Source organism: Crinia signifera, chromosome 6, assembly GCF_055691185.1.
Source record: "Crinia signifera chromosome 6, ASM5569118v1, whole genome shotgun sequence".
Lineage (NCBI taxonomy): Eukaryota > Metazoa > Chordata > Amphibia > Anura > Myobatrachidae > Crinia > Crinia signifera.
In genome coordinates this window covers 247,222,079-247,239,669 of record NC_139222.1, presented here as the reverse complement: position 1 = coordinate 247,239,669, position 17,591 = coordinate 247,222,079, and the positions used below count along the sequence as shown (strand labels likewise).

At 47.8% G+C, this 17,591-nt stretch overlaps 1 protein-coding gene across 4 annotated transcripts in view; it reads right to left on the bottom strand.

The window, feature by feature from the left end:
- Positions 1–13,093, bottom strand: part of CNNM2 (cyclin and CBS domain divalent metal cation transport mediator 2) — a 106,309-nt gene extending 93,216 nt beyond the window's left edge. For all 4 annotated transcript variants that reach the window (XM_083149252.1, XM_083149254.1, XM_083149253.1 and 1 more), the window contains exon 1: positions 11,321–13,093. In XM_083149252.1, coding sequence (XP_083005378.1) covers positions 11,321–12,821 — 1,501 coding nt within the window. In that variant the 5' untranslated portion in view covers positions 12,822–13,093. The remainder of the gene's footprint in view (positions 1–11,320) is intronic.
- Positions 13,094–17,591: the final 4,498 nt, after the last annotated feature.

Genomic DNA, 17,591 nt, shown 5'->3' with positions numbered 1-17,591 from the left:
TACTACATAGGAATTCAGGTCTTAGCTGTACATATCCACAATTCCTGTTTTTGAACCAGCACCATTACATTCCATATTAAAAGCACTGCTAATTTATACAGTAAATTCGTCTAAACTGTGTTTTTCCTCTTTGGGCGAGAATCTTAATATACATCGCCGCCCTTTGCCGCGCCCCCCGCCGCAATGCCAGCGCATATGTAGTAACATATGTGTCTGGCATCATGGTGTGGTGACTGAGACCAACCGCGATACCTGTACTGTGTCCGTCACCTCCCAGCTGCCTACTGCTCCCCTGCAGCCGGGTCAGCTCAGCGTGGCTGTCCCGGCGCCGCCTCCTCCCCCCTGCAGCCAGAAGGACGTCTGGCTGCCTTGCTAGGGGGAGGAGGGGTTTACCTTCTGGGGTTCAGGAGGACCTGCAGGAAGGTAAGCCTGAGGGTGGGGGAGAGGCGGAGATGGCGGGTGGCAAAAAGAACCCCATAGGCTTCTATAGGGTATGGCCACCCAAAGGTGGCCATACCCTAATATGCGGTATCGGTGCGGCCTGGTTTTAATACATAGGAAAATGCGGTAAAACGGGGGTTTTACCGCATTTTCAGCTTAGTACATCTCGCCCTCTGTCTGTTATGAACCGGTCTTGTTATTTCCCGTTTTGTTTGCAAGTGTAAAGCGCACTGGAATATGTTGCCACTGTAGAAGCAGCGTAACATTTAGGTGTAAAATGTTCGGATTAAATAGAGAACATGGCATAACAGAAACCTAGACCCAATATCAGTGGATATCGCTAAAGAGGTTCACGACTAGGTGAAAAGTCTCCACTCACACTAGGCACTGACACTGAAGAATGTGTGTAAATGAGCTTAGCATGCAGAGTTGTCAGTCACCTTTATGGAATGCTCCTGTGACAATGCAGAATATGAGGCATCGTTAAGCTACGTACACACGGTTACTATATGCCGCTTGGTCATGCGGATCGGAGCTGCATATCGCCTATATCGCTGGTCATGCGGATCGGAGCTGCATATTGCCTATATCGCTTGGTGTGTACCGGTGATATACGCCTTCCCATGCAACATGTTTTATGTGCTGAACACCAAAGCAGAGGATATCGCGAATGTCCTAATACATGCTACTGGCGTAACTGTTATCGTTCCTCCCTTCATTGGGCAGTATTCAATGCTTTTTGCGAGCTGTGACAGCATGCACGTTCAGTATTCATCTCCACCCCCCTGCACACACTGCTTCCACCTCGCTGGGTTTTTACTGCGACCTGGGAACGGCATGTGTACGGCCTCTAAAACAGCGAGGCTCGCGGCTAGATACAGCGGACTCCCCGGTACGTTGATTACAGTTAGCTGGCCGGCATTGGGGGTTAAACGGCGAGGGACGCTTGTTTTGGCAATTCTCGCCGTTTAACCCCCTCACCAGACGCATTGAATATAGCCATTAACTTTGTGCCAGTGTGTACTGCAAATGTCCGCTGATGACGACTCGTTCCGTGTTGGAACAAATCCCCGGCACGGATCATAGGGTTGACAGTTATTAGGTAAACGGGATCTAGGTGGACCCCAAAGGTCAAAATGGAAGTCATTGACACATGTGAAAAGGTTGACATGATTTTTTTTTTTTACTTTTTTATGTAAATTTGTAGATTTCAGTACACGGACCACAAATTTGTGCACCGCTTCGCTCGCCATGCTTCGCCGTTCCCAATCCAAGTTCACATAGATGGTAAAGTTTAAAAAATGGCGACCATATGGTAATGATTTATTAAAAGTCAACCTAGACACTGTTGGCCTATTATGCAGATTCTATGTCTACACCAGTTTTTTACACTGGGGGTGGATAATCCTGGGATTTCAGGACTAGTGAAATGGAGGCAAAAGGCATTAAAGAGTGCCTTGTGCTTAGTTGTGCAATGGTCAGTGGCAGTAAAAATTTTTACTGCCCTTCCTGCATGTTGACATAATGTTTGTCGACCTAGTGACGGTACCCCGATTTCATGCACTCAAAGTGTAGTTGTAGCCATGTTGTGAGCACCTCTAATCGTTCCCTTAGTACATCCACTGAAGGATTCAGTATGAAATCCCGGCGGTCGGGATCCCGGCGTTCAAAATCCCGACCGCCGAAATCCCGACAAGGGATAGCCCCCCCTTGCGGGCTCGCTGCGCTCGCCACGCAGCGAGCCCAGTGCCTCGCTACGCTCGGCACGCTACTTTATTCTCCCTCCAGGGGTATCGTGGACACCCACGGAGGGAGAAAGTGTCGGCATTTCGGCGGTCGGGATTCCAGTGTCAGGATTCTGAACACCGGGATCCCGACCACCGGGATTTAAACTGCATCCCCCACTGAAAACTAACTAACATACAAAGAAACAGACCTGTTGTTTTTAAACACTGAGCGCTGCTGTAAGATTATGCACTTAGAAGCGACCCACATAAATCCTCCCAGCTATGTATACTCCTGGCCAAAACAGAATGGATGTAATCAGTGAATGGGGTGGGGAAACGCTGGCGGCTTGCTCTCACAGCAATACAGCAGGACCGGGGCTGGTGGGACGGACAGAACTTTGATCTAACACATGCTCAAGCACGCTGCATTAGTGATTATAATAGCCCGGGTTATGGAAAGTCTTATTTTATCCGAGGGATTTGTTCTATCACTTTCCCTGCTTAGGATTTGACTGGTGCTAGGATCTAATGGGCAGTGACACTCCCAGCTGCGGGAGTTGCTCGACAAAAGGGAGACCATTTACAGAAGGCAATTACACTCTGCCTTGATCTCTAACGCTCCTTAAGTACTCTTAAAAGCCACGTTTTAAGGATAGCTTTAAGAGTACTGAACTATATTACTGTAACTGACCGAGACACACTGGTACTCAGACAGGAATCCCATTAAAAACTGGCACATGGCTCCACTCTTCCCATTAAAACCAATTCAACATTTACTTTACAACAGCATAATAGACAAAACAATGATGCCTTATGAAGGAGTCTACAAATAATTAGAGCCCTCAGTCATGTGCACCTTCATGCAACTTTGTGCAAAATACATTCGCAAGATGTTTTAATACAATAAAATAATCTAGACAGAAGGGGTGAGAAATGGTGCTCATGGAATATTAATAGAGTGTTTTATTGGATCAGAGAGAAAAAACAACAACCCACTATACATTAAAATAATTGCCTCTACCAAAGATGTACTCACTGGAGGCTGGTCAGGTTCATAAATATTGGGACAGCGACCCAATTCTCATATTTGGGTTCTATACACCACTACAATGGATTTGAAATGAGCCAAACAAGATGTGCATTAACTGCAGACATTCCGCTTTAATTTGAGGGTATTTACATCCAAATCAGGTGAACGGCGTAGGAATTACAACAGTTTCTATATGTGCCTCCCAAAAGTTACTAAACAATCCTAAATGAAACTTTCACTTTTTAATACTTTGTTGCAAATCCTTTGCAGTCAATTATAGGCTGAAGTCTGGAACGCATAGACATCACCAGACGCTGGGTTTCATCCCTGGTGATGCTCTGCCAGGCCTCTACTGCAAATGTCTTCAGTTCCTTCTTGTTCTTGGCACATTTTTCCTCCAGTTGTGTCTTCATCAAGTGAAATGCATGCTCAATGGGATTCAGGTCAGGTGACTAACATGGCCATTTTATAACATTCCACTGATTTGCCTTAAAAAATGCTTTGGTTGCTTTCGTAGCATGCTTTGGGTTATTGTCCATCAGCACTGGGAAGCTTTGTCCAATGAGTTCTGAAGCATTTGATTGAATATGAGCAGATAATATTGCCTGAACACTTCAGAATTCATCCTTCTGCTTTTGTCAGCAGTCACATTATCAATAATACAAGGGAACCAGTTACATTGCCAGTCCTACATGCCCACGCCATGACAATACCACCACCATGCTTCTCTGATGAGGTGGTATGTTTGGAATCATGAGCAGTTCCTTTCCTTCTCTATACTCTTCTCTTCCCATCACCTTGGTACAAGCAGATATTTGTCTCATCTGTCCATAGGATGTTGTTCCAGAACTGTAAAGGATTTTTTAGATGTTGTATGGCAAACTCTAATCTGGTCTTCCTGTTTTTGAGGCTCACCAATGGTTTACATTTTATGGTAAATCCTCTATATTCACTCTTGTGAAGTCTTCTCTTGATTGTTGACTTTGACACATATACACCTAACTCCTGGAGAGTGTTCTTGATCTGGCCAACTGCTGTGAAGGGGTATTTATTCACCAGGGAAGTAATTCTTCTGTCATCCACCACAGTTGTTTTCCGTGGTCTTCCGGGTAATTTTGGTGATGCGGAGCTCTCTGGTGCGTTCTTTCTTTTTAAGAATGTTTCAAAACAGTTGATCTCTCTACACCTTATGCTTTTGCTATCTCTCTGATGGGTTTATTTTATTTTTTTCAGCCTAATGATGGCTTACTTTACCGATAGTAAAAGCTCTTTGGATCTTACATTGAGAGTCGACATTAACAGATTCCAAATGCAAATGTCACACCTGAAATAAACTGCAGACCTTCTACCTGCTTAATTTATGATGAAATAGCAAAGGAATAGCCCACACCTGTCCATGAAATAGCTTTTGAGTCGATTGTCCTATTACTTTTGGTCCCTTAAATCAGGGGTGAGGAACCTTTTTTGTGCCAAGGGCCATTTGTATGGGGAAAAAAATCCTTCGGGGGCCATATGTAAAAATTTCTCTTACAAATTGTCCTGCTGCAGCCGTCCCACGCTCCGGCGGCTGCCACTGAATAGGACTGACAGTCTCCAGCTGCTGTTAATTAAGAGGAATCTCGCAAGAACTACCAACTTCTTGCGAGAATTCCCCTGTACTTGACTCCTGGCAAAGGGTGGGAGGGCCACTCAAACCGGCTACGGGGGCCGCATATGGCCCCAGGGCTTAAGGTTCCCCACCCCTGCCTTAAATAGTGGGAGGCACATATATAAACAGTTGTAATTCCTACACCGTTCACCTGATTTGGAAGTACATTCCCTCAAATTGAAAAGCTGAAAGTCTGCTGTTAAGGCACATTTTGTTTGGTTCATTTCAAACCCATTGTGGTGATGTATAGAGCCCAAAATATGAGAATTGTGTCGATGACCTAATACCTATGGAACTGATTGTATGTATATGTACCAGGCAAATCAGCTACCAAATCCTGGAGGACGATGCCGAAGAAACCAGGTCCAAGCAACCAAAAGACAACGGCGTGCACTAGATCAGCCGCTGCCCGGCCCTGCCCCCGGCAACTCGGCTTTGTGCAGCGGGTTGCCGGGGGCCGGTCAGCAGGAGCACAGACAGTGGCACTCCTGAGGATTTTCCTGGTTTGCCAGTCTGGGCACTGGCGCATAGCCCAGAAAATACTCTGGAGTTCCAGGGAAGGGGTTAATACGCTCATATGTAAAATTTTCACGATCTTCCCTTGTAAACCTGTGGATTTGTGTAGAAAGACAGAAGGACACATTTTCGCTTTTATATATTAGATGTTTTGTTGCACTCATATTGTTATTTTTTATTTCAATGTTCATTGTTGTTCTTTTTGTTTCCAGCATTTATCTTTAACATTACATTATCAATTAGAATTGGGAGCAATCTCGTAATATCTGGGGTACTTATAAAAACTGCTTAGCCGTGGATCGTAGTGCGATCGTATGTGCTTTAAAAGCACATATGACCTGCTTACGACAGATCAGACGTGCAACTCGTGTGATCTGATGGCTGACCTCTCGACCCGCAGGAACGCGCATAGTAACAACATTCCTCGCGATGTGCCCACGATTCGTCGCACGACCCATCAAAATCGTGTGGATCGTCCAGACATCGTTCGGGTGTATGGCCAGCTTTACAATAACAGCTCACTCGCAGGCCATAGAATTCAGTATAGTCTCCTACAAACAAGACTATATTTACTTTACACAGATACAAGTAAACAGGTGTCCTTTACATTGAATAGCCCATTGTATATATTTGCACGTTGTAGGAGTGGGAGGTGTCATGCTCTATAGCAAAGTTACAGGGAAACGTCTTTTTCCAACAGCTGAATATGTAGCGAGTCAGGAAAACAATTAGCTCCACATTTGCAACCGACGGCCTGTACTGTGCAACAACCCAACAGGGAAATAAGCCTCTTAATTACGTAACCATTAAAACCATGCAGGCTTTGTTTGTGCCTTTCTAACGAAAATCCTGCCTTCTCTGCCAGCTCGGTTTCAAGGGAACGGCATCTTTCTACGCAGTACAGTGATATCCCAACCAGCGTTCCTTATCAGGAACGTAGGCACGCTGGTACAAAGGGATGTATGCAGTGCGCTACAAAAATTAAACAATGATTATCTTTAGGGCAACAACCAATGATGAACAGGGACTTCACAATCCAAATATTGATAACTGGGGGTGGGTGGGGGAGAAAGGAACAAGAACTTTGGAACTTTCAAATGTCAAATCTATCATACCATGTAACACAAATCCTAAATAATACCAGGAGCCATAATGACAGTTGGTAAAGAGATACCCATCATTTGGTGACGGGACCTACAGACACCCCGGTAGTTATATAATACTCCCTTTGCAACACAAACACACGGTAACGGATACAGTTGCAAGTGTTACATTATAAATTGTATAGACTATCTATCCACAGCACTGGAACATAAGGCTGCCAAAATACGCCGTTGAACAAGCTGCCCATAAGCATCGATAGGTCATAGCTTTCTACGTTCCAACAAAAATGTCCAAAAACCACTGCATGGGTGGAACAGAACCAATTGGATCTGACCAATGGAATTGTGATTGGATAGGTCTGAAAATCCGGTATGTCACCAACTGCATCTATAGTGTATGTAAAGTCTGTGTGATCGGTACTTTTACCAGTCTGCCATATAGCCACTCAGTCGACAGCCAGATAGAACAAGCCTACCATAGTAAGACTATATTATTACCGTACTTAGTATTAATTCTAGCGCCTGGGGTGTACATGTATAAACTCAGAACGCTACAGCTATACATGCACGTATTAATGTATTGCTGTAATGATTTGCTCTGTAAAACTGGGGAAAGTAAAAAAATAAAAAAGTTGGGAAAAAAAGTAGCAGGACTAGTTTGCAATGGGTAAGTGATTAATACTGTAAAGTTGTAAAGATTTATTATGTACTTGTCCCACTAGGTGTTAGGCACCAAATAGGAGGAGATTAAGTTGGCAAGGAATCTGTGCTCAGTAATTAATATATATAATGCTATGGCATTCACTGCTACAGACCTGTGTGTGCCACATTGTACTAACTGCACATATTGTGACATCACAGCTCGGAGTTTATGGAAATATAATCTGCTGTTTATATCTATTTGTGCAACATCTTTATCAGACTTCTGTTACATCTAACGGCAGAAATCTGCCAGACATAAGTTATATATATTTTATAGCAGCAAACACTGACAGTCACATCCCCAGCACCACAATTATACAGCACTTAATTACAGTTTCTCTAGGATAGTATACAGCATATTGTGGGAAAGACTTCTTTGTACTCCAAAGCAATACAAATGGAAAGCCACATCTGCTGGCAACAGTTCAAATAATTATTTATACGTATTTAATGAGCAGAGATTGACAATTAAACAATCCTATCCTAGAAAAACGATGGTTAAGCTGGGTACACATTATAGACGATATTTTAAACGATATGCACAATAACGACCATGAACATGTTCAGGCATATGGACTAGTGTGTGCGCACTATATCGTTAATGATGCGCACTCCCGTGGGTCATAAGCCAGGCATGCCCAAAACAATGACCCTCCAGCTGTTCTGAAACTACAAGTTCCATCATGCTTTTCTATAAGAGAATACTAAAACTATGGCAAGGCATGCTGGGATGTGTAGTTTCACATCAGCTGGAGGGCCACAGTTTGGACATGCCTGTCATAAGCAATCCTCTGTCATCTGTATGTGAAGCTCAATCTGGACTATGGGGCAGCTGTATTCAGCCTGGTCAAGAGAAAAATTGGAAGGTGATAATGCAGGTGCCAATCAACTCCCATTTGTCATTTTAAAAACACAGCTGATTGGCTGGAGCGTTATCACCTTCCATTTTATTTCTTCACCAGGATTAATAGATCTGCCCCTATATCTTCAATGACAGCTATACTCCTAGATGTGGTCACTGATCAATATCACTTGCAAAATCATTTGGCAGGGAGCTCCAGGCAAGGGAAATCCGTGACGAAATTGCATCATTTGCGTTGTGTCTAATGCAGAGATGGGGAACCTTCGGCCCTCCCGCTGTTGTTGAACTACATATCCCAGCATGCCCCCAACAGTTTTAGCATGGCCAAATAGCAAAACTGTAGCAGGGCATACTGGAATATGTAGTTCAACAACAGCTGGATGGGCAAAGGTTCCTCATCCCTGGTCTTATGTGTACCCAGCTTTTGGCCTCTGACACACTACCCCATACACTTCTGACCGACATCTTTCTTAAAAAAAAGGAACAAAACAAACATTGGTTAACCTTCCCCCAACACACACACGTCATAGGCAGGTCGATTATGGCCATGTTAAACAGGGCCCAGATGCACAGCACTGCCGATATGCTTTACTACAGTTTGTCTACTGTGTATATGGGGCTTTGGAAACAGAAGCACATGAAGCAAAACACACAAAATGCTGAATTTCAACATCTTACCGACTCTCATTGTGACCGTAACTCACAGGTTAAAACAATTTACGAGGAGACGACCCTGTGTTATGCTAACATTGGAGGAAGGGGGGTTTCTTAAGGGCAAAGGGCAAAAATCCAACGTGAAGGCTTACGATACAAAGGCAATTGGAACAACCAGAAACACTGTACTGCACCCAATGAAAGAACTGGCTATCAAGGTGTTAAAAAAAACCACACACACATAAAAGATGAGACACGTGTGAGAGAACTGGGACTATAGGAACGCTCTACCAGGCTGACACTACAAATGTGCTGGACAGCGCTAAGAGTTCCTGTTCTGTTCCGGATTCAACTTAGATGAACAAGCTACAATATATAAAAAATCATAATGTAATTTAAACAAATGACATGGTAAATGCAAACTGCTATGGGTGGCTTATTAAATGTGATTGTAATGGTTTAGGGCATTGCTCAGTAGCTACTGTAACATAAGGGATCAAATGATCAGAAATATTGTTATATCAGGCACAAATACTATTCATTTGTTGTAGGTATAAGGAGGCTATTACCGCACTAACTGGTGGACAAGAAGACTCCCGTGGAGCAGAAGGGCACAAGAATATGTATAAAGTCACTCTGCATTTGTTGTTAACCACAATGTCACAACCCGGGAGACCACTGATCGGGTAATGGTGAGTACACACAATGCGAGTACCATGCAATGCGATCAGATTGCATCGCACAGCATGCATGCGATCTGCACTATATAGTCAATGCAGCCAAGACTTTCTGCATTGTGATACGACCGCGCATCGAGATCTACTTTTTCCATCTATTCTGCTCTAAGCACACCAATATATTTTTGGATTGCGGGAGCAAACTGAAGTACCCAAGGGAAAACCATGCAGGCACCAGGAGAATGTACTCCATGAGGCAGGAATGCTAACCAATACACCATACGTACTTCCCTTGCTTGTCCTGTAAGTCCAAAATAACTGATGTACAAGGTATATTAGAGCTTGGCTATTATTCCCTGTTCTGGTTCAGTAGCAAAACTTCCCCACGTCATCTAGGAACACAGGCAAGCTACTGTATGGTACTCAACCTGTTATCAAACATGACCTATCATTTGTAGTTAGACAGCAGCTAAAATGCCAAACTGGTTTAAAATTGAAATAGCTACTTGAAATTAGGAGATGCTGGACACTGTATTAGAGAACCTACAAGATGCCAGACATTCTCTGCCACAGAACCAAGAACAGTAATGGCTAACCTTGACACTCCAGCTGTTGTTGAACTACACATCCCAGCATGCCCTGCTACAGTTTTACTATTTGGCCATGCTATAACTGATGCAGGGCATGCTGGGATGTGTAGTTCAACAACAGCTGTAGTGCCAAGGTTAGCATCACTGACCTAGAAGATGGTGTGTTCCTGTATCACAGAACCTAGGAGAAGCCAGGCATTCTGTACCCACATTCTGTACTCCAGGTGCCACGAGATGCCAGTCATTCTGTACCTCAGAATTAAGGCGATGCCAGGCATTCTATAGTTCAAAATTAAGGAAATGTAGTGTTTCTCTAGTTGCTGTGGAACTACACATCCCGATATGCCCAAAGTGTTAGCTACCAAAACTGTGGCATACTGGAATAAGTTGTTTCACATCAGCAGGAGGGCTACAGGTTGCCTACCCTTGACCTAGAAGATGCTGCTCATTAGGTACCGCAGATGCTACATGCTGCACATAAGGTACATCAGATGCTAGGAAATGCTGCGCATTAGGTACCACTGATACTAGGAGATGCTGTGCATTAGGTACCATTGATACTAGAAGATGCAGCGCATTAGGTACCACGGATGCTAGGAGATGCTGCGCATTAGGTACCACAGATGTTAGGAGATGCAGCGCATTAGGTACCACAGATGCTAGGAGATGCAGCGCCTTAGGTACCACAGATGCTAGGAGATGCAGCTCATTAGGTACCACAGATGCTAGGAGATGCAGCTCATTAGGTACCACAGATGCTAGGAGATGCAGCGCATTAGGTACCACAGATGCTAGGAGATGCAGCGCATTAGGTACCACAGATGCTAGGAGATGCAGCACAGTAGGTACCACAGATGCTAGGAGATGCAGCACAGTAGGTACCACAGATGCTAGGAGATGCAGCACAGTAGGTACCACAGATGCTAGGAGATGCAGCACATTAGGTACCACAGATGCTAGGAGATGCAGCACATTAGGTACCACAGATGCTAGGAGATGCAGCACATTAGGTACCACAGATGCTAGGAGATGCAGCACATTAGGTACCACAGATGCTAGGAGACCCTGGATACTCTCTATCATAGTAGCTAGTTGATACTGGGCAGACATTACCACAGAACCTAGGAGGCTTTGGGTATTTCCTACCACAGAACTTACAGAGATGCTATGCATTCTCTTCCGTCACATACTAAATAATACATAATCTGTAACATAGAACTCAGGAGGTTCTAAGCATTATGCACCAGAGATAATAACAGATACTAGCCAAACACTACCACAGAACCTAGGAAACGTGGCCCACCCTCTACAACCAGGTGCATGGACACCTGTGCAGCGCCTCTCTCCCCAACACATTGCATGGCTCCCACCTTTCTTAAACTCTTCCAGCATGGCATCCAGCTTGGTGTCATTGAAGACAAAGTGCAGGGGGTGGTTGTAGAACTTGGTGATGGTCTTCAGCGGCGTGCAGTCGTCAGGGTCCACAAAGGCCAGGTCCTTGACGAATAGCAGGTCCACGATGTTGGACCTCTCCCCCTCGAAGACTGGGATGCGGGTGTAGCCGCTCTCCATGATCTCGGACATGGTGTTAAAGTCCAGGGTGGCATCCCCGGCCATCATGAAGCAGTCCCTGAGCGGGGTCATCACGTCCTCCACCGTCTTGGTCCTGAGCTCTAGGGCCCCTTGGATGATGTTGAGCTCCTCCTTGACCAGGTCATTGTAAGGGTCGGTGACCCTGAGCATCTCCAGGAGCTTCTCCCGGTTGTAGACGGTGCCTATCTCCTGGCCCAGGACACAGTCCAGGAGCTTGCTGACCGGGAAGGAGGCTGGGAAGGTCATCATCATGAAGAACTTGGTGAGGAAGATAGTGTTGGCCCCCACGGCCAGGCCGTGCCGAGAGCAGATGGCCTGGGGCACAATCTCGCCGAAGATAACGATGCCGATGGTGGAGACCACCACGGCCACCAGCCCAGAGCCGGCGATGTCGTCCAGCAGGATGGTGAGGGTGGTGTTGACCAGCACGTTGCCCAGCAGCAGCGAGCAGAGCAGGTAGTTGCCCTGGCGGCGGACCGGTTCGATGCGCTTGGCGTAGTTCTTCTCCTTGTCCGTGCCGCAGTTCTGCACGATGCGCAGCTCCATGGGGTCCAGGGCCATCAGGCCGAGGTTCAGGCCGCTGAACATTCCGGACAGGCAGAGCAGCAGCGCGATGAAGATGACCTGCAGCCAGAAGGGGAGCAGGAACTTCTTCTCCTCTTCCACGATCACCCGGGTGTCCTCTCCGGCGTGGTAGACCCAGGTGGTCTCGGTCCAGGGCTGGTGGCCCCCGGGGGAAGGCGGCGGGGGGCTGGAGACGGACGTGCACAGGTAGTACGCCTTGCTCTTCTCCGTCTTGCGCAGGGGCTTCATCTGGATCTGTACCGTGCCGGAGCTGCGGCGGCTCAGGCGGATGCTGGGCAGGATGATGATGTCCGACGTGCGGATCCCGCACGGGTGGAAGCCCCCCTCCTGCCCGCTGGGCTCGGGGCCCCAGGGAGGGGGGTGCTCGGTGAAGGCGATCTTGGACCAGGTCTCGTTGTCTATGTTCTGCCCGTACACCCGCAGCTCCACACGGCTCCGCTCGCTCACCCGCAGCGCCCCGGCTTTCATGAACGAGACGTCGTCCGTGTCCTCCAGCCGCAGCCCGATGATCACGGTCTCCGCGCCCCCCTCCTCTTCCTCCTCGGCTCCGGGGCTAGGGGGTGGCGAGTCGGCCGAGCAGCCGCGGAGAGCCAACAGCAGCAGCAGCATCACTGCGGGCAGGAGCCGGCGGCGGGGAGTGCGCGCCGGCATGTTGAGAGTGGGCAGTGTAATGCTGATGGAGCCGCCCGCCATCTTTGGTCCGGGTAGGTGACTGGAAAGGGGGGGTAGGGGAGGAGGGGACCGGGAGAGGAAAGGAGGGGGGGTGAGAACGCAGGGGCTCACACCCAATCACGGACTGCCTTCATCCTGACTCCCGGACCGGCGGCGGCAGCAGCAGCCCCTGCCTAGCCCGGCACCCTGTCCGGGTTCTTTTCTGACAGGAGGCGGCGAGCGCGTCCCGAGCTGAACCAGTCTGCGCTGACATCCCGAGCGGCCCAATCACGGGGCGACGATCCGGCCCGGGGGTTGGGCTTAGTGACAGTTAGCAAGGGTGGGCGGTTTCCCTGGGGGGGCTCGTGCATGCTGGGGGGCGTGGTCGCTGTGTGGGCGTGGCTACGGTGGGTTATTGACTCGGATATCTGAATGACATGTGGGGTCTGTGTACAGTTATCTGTTGCCAGCGGCGGCTGCGCTGTGACAGAGGCGCCCAGTAATGTCAGAGGGTGCAGCCATTGTGCCGAAGCCATGCTGACGGTATGCAGAGTACTACTGCATACTGCTGATATACCTACTTTTATTGAGTGCATTTTTCAGTACCGTTATCATTCATATATATAACTGTATGTTATGCAACATTACATATATTATGCATCACTCATTCAGCCATTGTTACTATTCATCACTTATAATGCAACATACATACATTGTTGTGCATTACTGTCATTTAGTAACCGTTATAGTAGTCGGCGCTGTTATAAGGTATGGATTAATGTAAGGGTATGGATCATTAGGTCAACATGAATGGTCGACAGTAAAACGGTTCACACACAAAAAAATATGGACGTGCAGTAGGTCAACATTGACAAATGGTTGACACAAACTTTAGGTTGACATGGAAAAGGTCGACACTGAAAAGGTGTATATGTTGACATGACAATTAGGTGTCTATGTTGACATAACTGTTACCCGAAAGCAGTTGACATGGATTTTATGTCTTAACAAGTTCTTTGAAAGAAAAAAATCATGAAAAACTAATTTCAACCTTCTAATGTGTCGACCATTGGCATGACTTTTTGCTTGTTGACCTTTTGTCAATGCTGGCCTAATGCATCAACCTTTTAACTGTCGACCAATAGTGGTCGACCTATTGACTGTTGAACAAGACTCTGTAGACCTAAAAAACGAAACCAATAAAATAAATACATTATTATGCATTACTGTTTTTGGGCCTCATTCAGACGTAATTGCTCATCTGCAAATTTGCAGATGGTTGCGAGTACATAGCTGCCTCCAAAAGTGAAAACCCTCTGCAATTTCACAATCCGCTATCCTGTCGCACATCCATACCCAATTCCCCCACTATCGAATGAATTTCCTATTCTGCGCAAGTGTGACCCTTCCACAACTCTGCGACAGATACAGGCCGAGCTAGGCCAGCACTGACATCGTATGCCCTTCCGATGTTTAGAGGACTACGGATTCATATCGTCTGTTGTGCCCCATTGCTTCTGTGACTTGCATATTCACAGAGCCTTTCGCAAACATCGGGCAGGTCGGAGGCGGACGGGGACTGGGATCATCCAAGGATGACCATCGAATGATTTCTCATTGCAGCGTAGGCATGCTAGGGGATTAGTTTTTGTTACACATGCCGGGCAATTACTGATAGACTGCACGTGTGTACGGTTCGTAATATGCATGCACAAGACCTTCCTGAGATGAAAGCCAGTGTCTTTTTTAATTGCTGGCCGAACGAAAATTGATTGACATACAGCCGGCATTTGTGGGTTATAACCTCCCGTTTTCTGGGAGTGTCAGGGATAATGCAGGTATGCCCAGGTGATTGAAGGGAAGGCATGTGAAGACAGCTCCAGCCCCGGGTGCCAGACAGGGTCCCGACAGTCATTTACCCAACGTCGGGATCCAACCGGCTATTCTCCTTCGTGAGGGTGCACGACCCCCATAGAGGGAGAATAGAATAGGTGGAGAGCGTAGCGAGCCCACAAGGGGCTTTGTTGCGCTCACCATGCTGTCTGAGTCCGGCCAGTCGGGATCCCGGAGCCGGGCTAATGACTGTCGGGATCCCGACTGTCGGAACCCTATACCACACCCCTGGCCCCGAACAGCCTGTTTCTGTTGCAGCTGCCGGGTAAGTCCTGGCCTTTGCACAGACTGCACACACTGGGAGAATCATGTGAAGATGAGAGTCTTACGTATGGATTTTCTGCTAATCAGCATCATTTGCACAAACAGGGCACATCGATTTGCAGGCTTGCACAGAGCGGAATTCACTCCGGCTGGGCGGCTATTACCTGATTGCAGGGCTCAGCTAATTATCAGCCCGGCAATCAGAGAGTCCCCATGAGTCAAAATGCATTGGCCCAAGATTGCAAGTGACCACAAAGTACCTATCCCAGCCCAGAAACTTGTGGAGCCTACAGGGTGAGCCCATTTTTGGAAACACTCTGTTCATACCATCCCTGACTCCACCATTCCAGCTGGGTAAGGAGGGATTCATTTTAATCATTTTATGTCCGGTGTTTTTTACATTGTTTTTCATATCGTTTGTCTATGGAATAAATATTTTTAAGTGTCACCCAGTGCGCTGAAGGTTTCTTTCTACCTACTCCATTAGGTCTGAATATCTCCTGCGGCAATCCTTCCATTTACACTAGCAGTCATAGCGGGATTAGTATGAAATCCCGGCGGTCGGAATCCCGGCGTTCGAAATACCGACGCTGGAATCCCAACCACCCTAATGCCGACATGGGGGGGCCGTGGATCGCCCCCCATTGTGGGCTCACTGTGCTCACCACGCAGCGGGCCCAGTGCCTCGCTGCGCTTGGCACACTATTTAATACTCCCTCTATGGGTGTCATGGACACCCATAGAAGGACAAAGTGCCGGCATTGCGGCGGTCGGGATTCCGGCATCGGTTTTTTGACTGTTGGGATTCCAACCGCCGGGATTTTGACCACATCCCGTCATAGCCCCCTTAGGATTCTATGGGGATGAGATGCTATGAGATCTACCCACGCCCTGGAATGCAAAGAATTCCCAGCTTGGCCCCTACAGGTAACATCATTGGAAGATGCCGGTCCCATTTTTGGAGGGGTCGGCAGAGGGGTGGGGGAACAGTGGGGAGTCCAACTCATTTGGTAGTGATAACTAGATCCCAGTTATTATATGTAGGCAGCCGCTCCTATCAGGGCTGGATTAAGGTCTGTGGGGGTGCTGGACAACAAAAGGTCTGCGGCCCCCCGGACGGAGGCAGGTCGTGGTCCCCCCTGGTACCTGGGCAGCGCGAGGATCTGGGCAGTGGGGTCCATGCAGCTCTGAGGAGGCAGTGGGGACCCTGCGGCAGATGGAAAGTCAGCGGTGGGGTCCCTGCGGCGGATGGGAACTAGTAGTGCTCTTACCCGAATGTTGACACAGTCAACATGGACACTGGATAAAGTGCACCGCGTCCCCTTGCATGGCTCGCTTTTGCTCCTCACTGCGATCGGCACACTATTTTATTCTCCCACCACGCCCTAGTGGATGGTAGGGCATGAAATACTGCCTGTCGGCACATGTCGAGTCAGCAAAACAGTGAAAAACCCCATATCGACCTTTTGTTTGTCGGCCTAGCCCATGTCGACCTAATGCTTGTGTCGGCCTAATGACCTGTTGACCTTGACCCAAGTCGACCTTTCAGCATGTCGACCTAGTGGTGTCGACCTAATGACTGTTGACCTTATGCTTGTCGACCAAATGACAGTATCCCCTTCAGGGCCGGATTATAATGGAGGCACAAGGGGTCAGTGCCCCTGGGCCCCCCTCTAGCTTGGGGCCCCCTGTGGTTGGCATGTATTTAAAAAATATATTTTTTTTTTTAGCTAAAGGTTTTGTGCATGGGAGTGGGGTAGTGCTGCAGCTTCACCTATCTGCCAATGTGACAATGATTAATGGTGCTGAGCATCGGGAGACAAGGCACACTGATTGCACAAGTGTGCAGTACATTACTGGGAGTTGACTAAGGGCGAGATGTACTAAAGGGAAAATGCGGTAAAACCCCCGTTTTACCGCATTTTCCTATGTACTATTACCCGACCGCACCGTCACCGCAGTGTAATGTATCGCCACCTTTGGGTGGCGATACCCTATAGAAGCCTATGGGCTTCTTTTCGCCGCCCGACGCCTCCGCCGAAAAACCCGCCCCTTGCATGGCTCTCCCCCTCCCTCTCTTACCTGGTCCAGGTCCTCCTGGACCCAGAAGGTAACACCTTCCTCCCCCTAGTGACGCAGCCGGACGTCCTTCCGGCTGCAGGGGGGAGGAAGAGGCGCCGGGGACAGCTTGCATAGCTGTCCCCGGCGTGAGGGATGCAGAAGGGGGCAGAGAGGTGACGGAGACCCCCCGCACACCACATTCCAGGTATCGCGGGGGGCCTCCGTCACCGCATCGCGATGCCAGCCGCATATGTTAGTACATATGCGGCGGCATCGCGGCGGGGGGGCCGCGATGGGCGGCGATGTATTTTAATACATCCCGCCCTAAGTCCCATGACATTTTGCACCAGAGGGCAGAGGCTGAGAGGTTTGTGCTGAGCTCTGATTGGTGGAGCTCATTACATGCTTCTCAGGCCCATGGAGAACAGCAGCAGCAGCTTGGTCATGGGAGGGTTTTTAATTAGAGGCAGCACTAGGACTGTGAGGTCTCCTACAGAGTAAGGTGCAGAGGGACAAACACAGGCTTTTCATATGGTATGTATGTATATGTGTGTGTATGTATGTGTGTATATATATATATATATATATATATAT